The sequence below is a fragment of the Lepus europaeus genome, chromosome 22, assembly GCF_033115175.1.
Source record: "Lepus europaeus isolate LE1 chromosome 22, mLepTim1.pri, whole genome shotgun sequence".
NCBI classification, from domain to species: domain Eukaryota; kingdom Metazoa; phylum Chordata; class Mammalia; order Lagomorpha; family Leporidae; genus Lepus; species Lepus europaeus.
In genome coordinates, this window is record NC_084848.1 from 20,715,625 (window position 1) to 20,728,435 (window position 12,811).

General features: G+C 39.0%; 1 protein-coding gene across 11 annotated transcripts in view; it reads left to right on the top strand.

The window, feature by feature from the left end:
- The window catches only part of CEP128 (centrosomal protein 128), a 620,584-nt gene that overhangs the window by 70,804 nt on the left and 536,969 nt on the right, over positions 1 to 12,811 (top strand). For 10 of the 11 annotated variants that reach the window (XR_009864818.1, XM_062181524.1, XM_062181523.1 and 7 more), the window contains one exon: positions 1,827 to 1,943. The exons of the other annotated variant lie outside the window; for it this stretch is intronic. Coding sequence is in view for 9 of the 10 variants with exons in the window: in XM_062181524.1 (XP_062037508.1) it covers positions 1,827 to 1,943 (117 nt within the window). In the remaining variant the exon portion in view is untranslated. The remainder of the gene's footprint in view (positions 1 to 1,826; positions 1,944 to 12,811) is intronic. 11 annotated transcript variants of the gene reach the window in all.

Below are 12,811 nucleotides of genomic sequence, written 5' to 3' on the forward strand. Positions count from 1 at the left end.
GGTTGATTACCAGAGTGAATTAGGAGCTTGTTGCTTAAAGAATGTTTCAAGTTTCTGAGAAAATACTGGATATTATAGTAAATATCTTTATTAATTTTAAGTACTAGAGGATATCTATGTAAGTCTTACCAGTCTTAGTAAGTACAAATTTTTTTTGAAAGATTTTGTTTATTTGAGAGGTAGAGTTAGGGACAGAGAGAGGGAGAGACAGAAAGGTCTGTCATCCGCTAGTTCACTCCCCATAGGGCCACAACCACCAGAGGTGGGCTGGTCCGAAGCCAGGAGCCAGGAGGTTCCTCCAGGTCTCCCACTCCTGTGCAGGAGCCCAAGCACTTGGGCCGTCCTCTACTGCCTTTCCATAGCAGAGAGCTGGATTGGATCAGAAGCAGCCAGGGGTGCCCATCTGGGATGCTGGTGCTGCAGGCAGAAGCTTCATCTACTACACCATAGAACAGGCCCCATAAGCTAAATTTTTCATAGACTGCTTTTGCTCATCCTTTATTGACTAATTGAACATGTTTATTTACATCTTTCTAAAAAATAATTTAAGCTATAAATTACAGTGAAATTAATCTGTTTTACATGTACAACTCAGTGATTTTTAGTAGATTTACTAGTAAACTCGATAGTAAATTTTTGCATCTTTCACCATAATCTAGTTGAGGACATTTCCCAATAAGGTCCCTCCTGACCTGCACCTTTCTTGACTGTCAAACACAGAATTGGTAGCAAAAATTTTTATACAACAGGGCTATGGTTCATTGCTTCTTTTAAATGAATGCAAAATGTTTTCTATTCTGTGTGCTTCTGTTCCAAATATATACATTGTTGCATAGTATAAATTATACTTAGGGGTTGTTATAATAATGTATATATGAAATGTGTTTGAATTTGTACAACTTTTAGTAAGGAAAATCTTGACAAAATTTTTCATGTTTATTTTAGAGTATCAATTAAACATTTTTCACTTTGACTTTAGTTTTTGATCTTTTACAGCTTATTTATTTTTAGCAGATCAAGTAGAAAAGATAATTTAATAAAAAGCCCTTTTAGTTATTTGCTTGACATCAATATCAACATCTTCCTAGGCAGGTAATGTTCATGGGTAACAAAAATGGAAAAGAATTACGTAGATAGGTCATTTTTAAAAGATTTATTTATTTATTTGAAAGATAGAATGAAAGAGAGAGAAAGGGAAATCTTCATCTACTGGATCACTCCCAAATGGCCACAGCAGCCATGACTGGGCCAGGCTGAAGCCAGGATCCAGGACCTCCATCCTGAATCATGCGTAGCAGAGGCCCAAGTTCTTGGACCATCATTCCCTTGTCTTCTCAGACATTAGCAGAAAACCTGATTGGAAGTAGAGCAGCTGAGACTCAAACTCATAGACTGATATGGGGCACTGGACTCATTAGCAGGAGCTTCCTGTGCTACAACAGCACCCCCTGCTCCCCTAGTTTAACATTTTTTAGGTAATAAGTACAGTTGTTGACAAAATTGTTATTTTCCTGCTGTCTCACCAGATGGCATTCTTTGCTAGTGTATTATGTTTATCTCTGAACTATCAAATTATAATATTGTGGTTTTAAAAATTGGAGGCTATCATTGGGACCCAGGAATGGATTATTTGGAGACTAATGATTACTTTCTTTTGTTAACTTTTAACTAATTTCTGTCAGCTGTTTTAAGTATCATAAGAACGGTCTGTACAGCTAAGTCAGTGTTAAATGCTTTAGGTAGTGACATATTTGGCTTAAAATATCTCCTTAGTTTAGTCTTTTCCTGGCTGGATAATGTCATTGTTTTCCTTTATTCCGATGAAGGTTTCAGATCGGGTGGAGCGGAGGCTTCGGGAAATAGAAAGAGAGATGCGCACAGAAAGAGAGCTGGTGGAAAGGCGTCAGGATCAACTGGGTCTTATGTCCTTGCAGCTACAGGAGGTTTGTGAAAAATGCTTTTTTGGAACATAGATATTTAACTTGGCTAGTTGTTTAGTCTCTGTCAATATGGTTATAATTCCATAGTTGCTGCATGTAATAATTCAACCCTGGTGAGAAAAAGTATAGAAAATTTGTTACGATTCAGTGTACATAATCAGATCTTCCTGGTTTGACCTTTTTGCCCTCTGTTTGACCTGGACAAATTCTCTGACTTCTCTGGGTACTCTGGGAAATGGAGGTAACAGTATTGTCTACCTAATCAGATTGGTGTGAGTTAATGCCACTACAGTGCTTAACATAGTGTCTGGCATGTGTTCAGAAAATGTTAACTACAGGTATAATTGCTCCAATTAATTTTTCTGCACACAAATTAAACCAGGGGTCCTCAAATTATGGCTCACTGACTATTTTTGTAACTGAATTTTTATTGGACCACAGTTCCTGATTTTGACTGGGAACCACAAAAGCTATCAGCTGAAATAAACCTCCTTACTTCCTAAGAACATTTCTCAGATATTTTAGTTGTAGCATCAAAAACTGACTAATACAGTATCAGATCAGAAGGTAGGTCCATTTGTTATTGTACTGTTGAAAACTGAACATTTGTTGTGTTACCTGCCAGGTTCCTCCAGTATAAAGTTATTACTATTCCACTTTAATTATTTGTTTTATGGGGAGACTTTTTGAGACTTGAAAATACCCTGGTTTTTATCATTGTCTCACCCTCTAATTTTAGTATCTATTACTGATTCTTGTCTGAAACAATTACTACTAAAATTGGTGCCAAAGGTGATTTAAAAAAAAAAAAAATCCTTGTTCATTTAGAGTCCTTTTGTAAAGAAGTACTTTCTTCTTCTTTGTGTTGACGAAGACTCAAAGATTCTTATTTTATTAAATTTAAAATTTGTTACGTCACTTTAGAAAATTTGTTGAAATTCCCTTTAAATAGTTTTTAGATCTGTATATGAACTACAACAATTAGAAGCAAGAAAACCAAAAGATTAAAAAGAAATGGAGAATATATTTCTGTCACAAAATGCTTTTCCTAAAAATTCTGAAAATATATTTATGTGCTTGCATATAATTCATTTTTATTAATTGATAGTTTTTTTAACATTAGGAGATATTGCCAGTTGAAATTTATATACAAAATTACAACCCTGAAATTACAATGGAAGCTGATAGAAAAATCTTTTTTAATTTCTAAAATTTCATTTTTCTCTGTTTCACAAAAGGAAACATACCCTTGTTAGGTGGTAATTACTTTCAAGAGGATACTTTGTTGAATAATTAGATACAGCCTCTGGGTATCCTTTTTTCCCCTTAACCTTGATTTTTATATATTTGTTCTCAAAGCAAATTGCGTCTGGTGAGCATAAGAATAGTACTGAAGAGACAATTTTCTTTTTTGCAAGAGAAAATTAGAGAAATTTTCTGTACTTATTTTCTTTGCTCCTTGCAGAATGCACAAAATTACAAAGAAAGGAAGATTGCTTCCCACCCCTGTTCTTGAGAAACCAGAGCCTGAGTATTTGCATTGTAATTGTCAATTTGACTAAAAGCTTGAGCTGTGATTAGGAATTCCATCTCAGACAGTAGATACAGGATCCAGTAGAGGAATACTATTGATAAGAAATGTTTAATTTCATTTTTTGTCACTTTTTTTTTTAAAGATTTTATTTATTTGACAGTGAGAGGGAGAGACAGAGAGAAAGGTCTTCCGTGCGTTGGCTCACTCTCTAAATGGCTGCAACAACCGGAGCTGTGCTGATCCAAAGCTAGGAGTTAGGAGCTTCTTCTGGGTCTCCCACATGGGTGCAGGGGCCAAAGGACTTGGGCCATCTTCTACTGCTATCCAGGCCATAGCAGAGAGCTGGATCAGAAGTGGAGCAGCCAGGACTATAACCTGGGCGCTGGTGCTGCAGGTGGAGGATTAATTAACCTAATGCGCCATGGTGCCAGCCCTATTTTGTCACTTTAATATAAGCAGTGACCTATATATATTTTTAAAAGATTTATTTATTTATTTGGAAGTCAGTTACAGAGAGAGAGAGAGAGAGGGAGGGAGGGAGGGAGGGAGGGAGAGTGGGAGAGAGGGAGGAAGGAAGAGAGAGGGAGAGAGGGAGGGAGGGAGGGAGGGAGAGGCAGAGAAAGAGAGAGGTTCTCCATTCGCTGGTTCACTTCCCAGTTGGCTGCAACAGCCAGAGCTGCACTGATCTGAAGCCAGGAGCCAGGAGCTTCTTCCAGGTCTCCCATGCCCAAGGACTTGGGCCATCTTGTACTGCTTTCCCAGGCCATAGCAGAGAGCTGGATTGGAAGTGGAACAGCCAGGACTTGAACTGGCACCCATATGGGATGCCGGGACTGCAGGTGGCGGTTTCTCCCGCTAAGCCACAGCACCAGCCCCCTATATGTTTTTTTTTTTTTTTGGACAGGCAGAGTGGACAGTGAGAGAGAGAGAGAGAAAGGTCTTCCTTTTCCGTTGGTTCACCCCCCCCAATGGCTGCTGTGGCCAGCGCACCACGCTGATCCAAAGCCAGGAGCCAGGTGCTTCTCCTGGTCTCCCATGCGGGTGCAGGGCCCAAGGACCTGGGCCATCCTCCATTGTCCTCCTGGGCCACAGCAGAGAGCTGGACTGGAAGAGGAGCAACCAGGACAGAATCCGGTGTCCCGACCGGGACTAGAACCCAGTGTGGCGGTGCCACATGTGGAGAGTTAGCCTATTGAGCCATGGTGCCGGCCACCCCTATGTTTTTAAAAGTTGATTTTAGATTATAAATCATGCAGTGGAAACTGCAAAAAGGTTAATTTGGGCTGATATACTTTCCTGCTTCTAAGTTAAATAGCATAGACTGTTCTGGAAAGGTCATGTTTAAGTAGAGTCAGCACTTTGATTTTTTTGATATTAAAAATACTTTGGCAGTTCCTGTACTGCATGATAATAGTAATTGATTTTTTTTCTGTTGCTATAATGAGGTATTGAATCTATATATTAGAAAATGGGCCTGAAGTCTTAGTCACCATGCTTTTCTGACTCTTTATATTGTGTAAATCAATGTAAGTGAAAATTAGGACGCTTAAAAGTTGCTAAAGATTAGGAATATTCATTAAAACTTTCAGGAAATCAGACACTTCTGGACATAATGTCATGTTATAGGGAGGCAATTTGTGGTGTTGGTTAAAACCTGTTGCTTTTTAGTGACCTAATGATATTCTTAGCTCCTGGGAACTTTATTCCCATTTAACGGACAACAGTGGAAATGGAGAACTGGAAATCAGTTGTGGGAAAGCTACTCTCCTTTTCTTTTGCAGAATATTTAAGAAATTGTTTACTGTTTTCTGTTTCTTCTGCTCTGAGGAAAAAAGGCCATCTTGCCCTGCAATCTATTTTCTCTTTTGTGTCTCAACTGCTCAGGTGCTACTGAAGGCACATTAATACCAGATTTTCTTTACTTAGTAAGGACCTTCACATAATTATATATATAAAACCCATTTATATATATTATATATATATATATATAGCTATATATATGTATAATTTTATATACATATATATCCCAGTAGAAGTCTCTTCTTTAGGAAAGGTATTTTTTTAGTTGTGCAATAACATTATTTTCATATCTTCTTAATTTTGTGTGGTTGTGAGACATGGAGGCAGGGGGAGCAGTGGTGCCACCTGGTGGTAGTTCCCATTATCTCCAGGCCTATAGAATATGAATTTGGTTACTCTAGCTCTGAAGACAGCTTCCTTGTCTGGACCAGATTTATATCAGTGTAGGGGGCCAAGTTCTGACTTATTATATTCTTCTTGCAATACATTAGTATGCTAAATGACATACCTACAAGGCACAATTACAGGAAACATCAGACCATGTAAGGAGCAAGAAGGGGCAATAGGTAGATTCTGGGAAATCTAATCTACTTCCCAAAAAGGATGTTCCTCCTGTTTATTAGAACGTACCTCCCCTTTCATTAAACAACCCTGATAGAGTTCAGCACAGTTCAGAGTATTTCCTGCTAAGTGAGCCTTCACTCTGTGGAGTGTGTACTTTCCCAATAAAATATTTGCTGCTTGTGATTGTCTGATTTGTTCTTGAATTCTTCCTTGAGATGAAGTCAAGACTCTGGGTATCAGACAGCACTTGCTCAGTGTCCAGCATCAGTTGTTCTAATACTTTGACCTTTTACTGATCAGATTCAAATACTATTAAGTGTATAACCATTAGCCTTTACATGTTGAACTGTTAGGCAAACCATAAAACATTTGTTTAACATAGGGCACATTATCGTATTACAAACTCCTTTCGATCAGTTGCTTGGGGGAATGTAACTTTGATTAAATTGTGTGGGGATGGGAGGTAGGGATGGTGTGAGCTGATGTCAGGAAAGAAGTTCTCACAGTGTAAGCACAAGTCAAAACTCTTTTTGCAAATTCAAATTTCACGTTAAAAGCTTAGATAAAATTTTCTAGATCTTGAGAATTACTTTTTTTTCCCACTACCTATTTCTTGTATATTGAATGTTATTTTGTCTTCAGTTGCGTTAACTTAAAATGAAAAACATGAGCTAATGGTGTTTCAATATTTGTGCTTTTCAGAGCACTTCATAGTATACTATGTTGTTAGTTCTCATGTTGATCCCCATTAATAATATGTCATGCTTGGATGACCTAGGATGATGCTGGTACCTTAAAATTGAAAGACACTTGAGGGGAAGGTCAGTGGGGCAGGTAGTTAAAGAACTAGAATCTTTTTTTTTTTTTGACAGGCAGAGTGTACAGTGAGAGAGAGACAGAGAGAAAGGTCTTCCTTTTTCCGTTGGTTCACCCCTCAATGGCCACTGTGGCTGGTGCACTGTGGCTGGTGCACCACGCTGATCCGAAGCCAGAAGCCAGGTGCTTCTCCTGGTCTCCCATGCGGTGCAGGGCCCAGGGACTTGGGCCATCCTCCACTGCCCTCCCTGGCCACAGCAGAGAGCTGGACTGGAAGAGGGGCAAACGGGACAGAATCCGGCACCCCGACCGGGACTAGAACCCGGTGTGGTGGCACTGCAGGCGGAGGATTAGCCTATTGAGCCACGGTGCTGGCCAAGAACTAGAATCTTAATAGAAGATGGGAAGATTAAGTGAGAGACTGTTAGTTGTTTAAGGTGAGAGTTCTCACCAGTCTTTCAGTCTGTTCCAATGGAAAACCAGATTATGTGAGCTTCATCAATTTTGCCATCTGCAGAAAAAAGTTAAGTAACTGAGAAATTAAAAAAAATATTTTTCTTCATCTTTTGGCATTTGTACCAATGTGAAAAATCTAATGAAGTAGTAGTATTTATTTCTGCCTAGAAAAGTATTTGTGGCTTCAATTTTGACCTAGTTCTGTTATTAATTTCTTGGTAAGTGCTACAGAGTAAAAAAAAATTTTGTTTTATTTTAAATGTAGAATTTTAACACACACACAAATTTTGAAGGACAAGTTTACAAATTCTTTTTGTTCTTCATATTCTTATTAAATATATCTGCCTAAAATCTCTCATTATAATAAGGATTGTCAATTTCTCTCTGTAATTTTGTCAGTTTTGCTTTATTTATTTTGTTCTTGTGGTTCCTTGTATATAATCTAATTTACTTCATTGTGAATTATTTTTAAAAACCATTGTATAGTGTAGAGTGTTTGGGATTACTGGTTCCATGGTATATCATTTTTCATCCTTGTTTGAATTCTTCCTCTATAGTTTTATTTTTCTATATTTCATGTAAACAGTTTCTAGTGATGTTAAGAAAACCTCATCTGACAAATTATGTCTTTTAATAACTGTAAGTTTATGTGTACTGTGATAATTGATAAATTTGGAAATGTTTTTATCATCTTATTTGTGTTTATAATTTTTCCTCTTTGTTTTTTCCCTCTTACTTCTGTTGTATTGAAATGTGTGATATACTCATTTTTGTACTTTCTGACAGCTTTGAAGTTTTAGATTATGTTTCCATTGTTTTGTTGGCTTTTCTAAAATTTTAAATATTGTAGTATATTTCAAAATGATGTTAATTCTGATCCAAAATTTTAATTCATTTTTTCATAATGTATTCTATGAAATTTTTGAGGACTCTTGAGATAAGCAATTTCAATTTATTTGTGTACCCCAAAAAACTTAGTTTTTGATTCCATTCTCCATGAATATTTGAGGTACCTTCATACTTAATTACAAATTATTCTAAGAAAAATGTGTTCTAGCTACAGAAGTTTCTGTTCAGTATCTTACTGGAACTTTTTTTCTTCTGTTTTAGCACAATTTACCCCTTCTCATTTTTCAGGCGTACTTGCTGCTGCTTTAGAGAGAACATTCCTACCCCTCTCGTCTCTTGTTCACTGTCATATCCTACTACTTCTTAAAAAATAGCACTCATCACACTTTATGATGATTGTTTTTTAACTTATGTTATTATATGTCTTCTCCACTAGAATGTAAACTCCATTGGAAGGGACTTTTTTCCTGTTCATCCCTGTTTCTGGAACATGCAGTTAAGTGGTGATGACTGTTGAGTGAATACTTGCTGACAGTATGAGTGTTTGTAAATCCAAATGACTTTTGAGCTACATAAAACATTTTTACCTTTCTACTCAAAATTTTTACACATTGTATTTTTCTGTTGCTCTTATTTTTACAGAGAAGAAAGTGAAAGTTAATGAATTTTCACTTTCTTGACATTTAATATGTAGCTGTTTAGATGATATCAAATTTCATATGCATTAATCAAGAATTTCTAAAAAATGGAACAGAAGTCAATTTTATAATATTTTTGGAGAGAATCCAAGGAGGTGGAATATGGAGGGAGCTTACTGCTCTAGGTGAAGAAGAAAATTAAAAAAAAAAGAGGACTATCAGGGAAGAGTTAGGGAGAAAACTGCAGTGGAAACTCCACAGAAGGAAGAGGGGCACTGTGGCTCTATGTGGAGGGTTTGGACACACAGCACAAGCACTGGCACAACACAGGATCCCAGTAGCTGAGAGACTCAGCACCAGCTTTGGAGAGTGAGGTGAGACTAGACGACAGCAGCCCAAGCCACTGGAGGTACAACTGCAGGGAGAGCCTGGCATGAATCTGGCCTGAAGCTGTGTCAGGGATAGGGTACCTGCCAACCTAGAGGATAGAAAGGGCATGTATCTCTCTCCCTATTTCTTTGACAATGGCACCATGCAACTGGCTGAGTGAGGGTGGGCACCATTTTGGACATATATAACAGCTGCATTAACTTGTGTCTGCTGTGCCCCAGCAACCAGCTGAGAGGAGACACCTGAGTCTGGCTGGGAGGCTTGACAGGAAGCTAGAACCCATGAAGGACTGTGAGGTGCCTTCAGCCTCCCAATATGTCATGGTATCTGGGCTTCAAACTGCCTAGGCAGAGCACCCACAGGGAGCTGGCTCTGGAAGCATCTCTGCCTTTCTGTGGATGGAGTGGACTGGCAGGCCTGAGTAGATCCCTAGTACCCCATGACTATGGGAGCTTTGTATACTGAGACTGTGGAAATACTGTGGCTACATGGGAGGGCACAGGGCGAGGCTGGGTCTCTGGGCAGTTGCTGTGGGCAGCTCCACTTGCTCAGGGCTCCCTAATTGCCTAGGATAGGTCGTTGTGGTGGGATCTGTGCTCATACTGAAGACTGCACAGATCCTTTGTGTGGTTTTTATGGCAGTGTGGGTGAATATTGTACCCACTGGGGCTAGTGCCCAGACTCTGATTACCTTGGAAGAGAGGAGGTGAGGGTGAGACTATGCCAAGGGAGCTGATCAAATCCTCCCCTGTGATAAAAAATGAGGAGATAATACCAGGCCCAACTTGGGTGTCACCCTGGATTCCCCCCACCCCCCCAAACCCTGTAGCACTTAACAGAGCTCCCTGGCCACAACGAGCACACACCTCTGGGTATTCACTGAAAGAGCAGACACTCCATTAAGTTACAGAGGAAGAATCCAAAGATAAAAGCCATCAGAGGGGAAAATAATCTTCATAAATGCCTAAAAATAAAAACAGAGATTCAAGGAACAAGAATAAGGAAGACAACATGATGCCCCAAAAGGAACACAACACTTCCATACTAGAATGTGAAGATGAAGAAATCGATGCAATATCAGAAACAGAATTCAAAAGATTAATCATAGTAGTACTTAGAAGCAGTCAGAGCAAATACATGTATTAAAGAAATCCATACATGACATGAATGAAAATGTTTCCCATGAAATTGAGATTTTAAAGATATATGAAAATGAAATACTAGAAATGAATAACTCAATATATCAAATAAAAAATGTGGTGGAAGCCATAACAAAAGATTCAGGCATAAGAAAGAATATTTGAGTTAAAAGACAAACCTCTGGAAATTTTACAGTCAAACTGAAAAAAGGAAAGATTAGAAATAAATTAAAAAAAAAGTGTTGGACGTTTCTGGGGTACCATTAAACAACCAACATACCATCTTAGGAGTTCCTGAAGGCATGGAAATAGAGAATGGATTAGAAGGCCTATTTAGGAGTCTATGCACCAGTGCTGGAAGGCGAGGTGAGACAGGGCAGCCGACACCACTGCAGCTGCCACCGCCCCCCCCCCCCCCGGGATGGGCAGGTGAGACACGCACGCACGACTGAGTGGGGGAGGAAATCGAAAACAAAACAAAGTGAATAGCGCCTGTGGGAAGAGGGCGTGATCCAGTGGGATGAACTGAGGGATTGAACACGGGATCCTTTGGTGTCTCTGCCCTCCCCCCAATCAGAGCTGCAGTGGGTGGAAAGCAGCCATCTTATTTGTTTACATTCAGGCATAAAGGAGAATAGCCTCTGCTTCCACACTCCAAAGGAGGAAACTTCAGGGGCGGAGTCCAAAGGTGGTCTGGAGCTACTCGGCATTCCCCGTGCAGGGGGCGCAGCCAGGGAGAGTGGCTGACCAACAAACTCCAGGCACAGATACGTCAAGGCGAACAAAGGAACAGGGAAACCGGGCCCAAGGGGCAGAGATTGGCATGTCAAAGCCCCGACACCAGCCCACTCAAGTTACCAAGAAAAAAAAATAATAAATAAACAAATAAATAAACTCTAGAAGGTAGAGCTGCCTGCTTACACTGGATATTGGTACAGACCCACAGCAGCCCATAGCAGAGGGAAATCAACCTGAAAATCGAGCCAAACGGAAATGCCAAAAACAAAGGAAAAATCCAGAATAAGAATATAGAAGAACTTATAAACTCACCAGTGGAACAGGCTAAACCATCCATAATAGAGGCTGAAGAAGAAGAATTTGAAACCATGCCAGAAAAAGAATTTAGAAAATTAATAATCAGACTACTTAGAAATAATGAGAAACAATATTCAAGATCTGAATGAAAAGCAAGCCCAAGGATTAGAGATACTAAAGAGAAGCCAGAATGAAATACTGGAAATGAAAAACTCAATTGACTATATAAAAAACACTGTGGAATCCCTCAGAAATCAACAGATGAAATAGAAGAGCAAATAACAGAATTTGAAGACAGACTTCCAGAAATAATACAGTCAGTTCCAACACAGGAAGAAGAAATTAGAAAATAAAAAATATGTTCGGAGACCTACAAGATTCAATCAAGCATTGTAATGTTCGGATAATAGGAGTCCTTGAGGGTGTGGAAAGAGAATGGATTGGAAGGCGTTTTCAATGAAATAATATCAGAAAACTCCCAACAGAGGCAAATGGATAATAGGCAAATTCAACAAATAGCCAGGAGCCCCAACAGGTTACGCCAGAAGAGAAATTCACCATGACACATTGTGGCAACACTCAGCTCAGTGACACACAAAGAACAAATCCTAAAATGTGCCAGAGAGAAACAACAAATCACATTCAGAGGTAAGTTAATCAGACTCACCCCAGACTTCTCATCGCAAACACTACAGGCAAGGAGACAATGGCATGATATATTCCAAGTTTTAAAAGACAAACAATGCCAACCTAGAATACTATACCCTGCAAAGCTATCATTTATGAATGAAGGGGAAATAAAGATCTTCCACGACAAACAGAAACTGAAAGAATTTGTATCCTTGCGTCCAGCCCTACAACACTGGCTCAAAGACGTGCTACACACAGAAATACAAAACCAAGAACTTCACTACAAAAAAAAAGCAAATGTAGAGTAAGCTACAAACAAAGTTCAAAATACATAAACAGCTAATTTCAGGAAACATGACTGGGAAAAGACAGTACTTAACAGTAGTCACACTGAATGTGAATGGCCTTAACTCTACTACCAAGATGCACAGACTAGCTGATTGGATCAAGAAAGAGAATCCATGTATATGCTGCCTTCAGGAAACACACCTTATCAGCAAAGATGCACGCAGACTGAAAGTGAAAGGATAGAAAAAGATACTCCAAGCTAACAGAAATCAAAAAAGAGCTGGTGTGGCCATCCTAATATCAGACAAAATAGACCTTAACATAAACACTATTAAAAGAAACAGAGAAGGGCACTATATAATGATTAAAGGATCTATCCAACATGAAGACATTACTATTATAAATGTATACACACCTAATGACAGGGCGCCTGGCTACTTGAAAGATTTACCAAAGGACTTAAAGGGAGATATAGATTCAAATACAATAGTAACAGCGGACTTCAACACCCCACTCTCACCAATGGACAGATCAACCAGAAAGAAAATCAACAAGGAAAAAACAGAGCTAATTGACACTATAGACCAAATAGACCTAGTAGATATCTTCAGAACCTTACACCCCATAGCCACAGAGTTCACATATTTCTCCCCAGTACATGGAACGTACTCTAGGATTGACCATATGCTAGGCCATAAAGGGAGCCACAACAAATTCAAAAAATTGAAACTA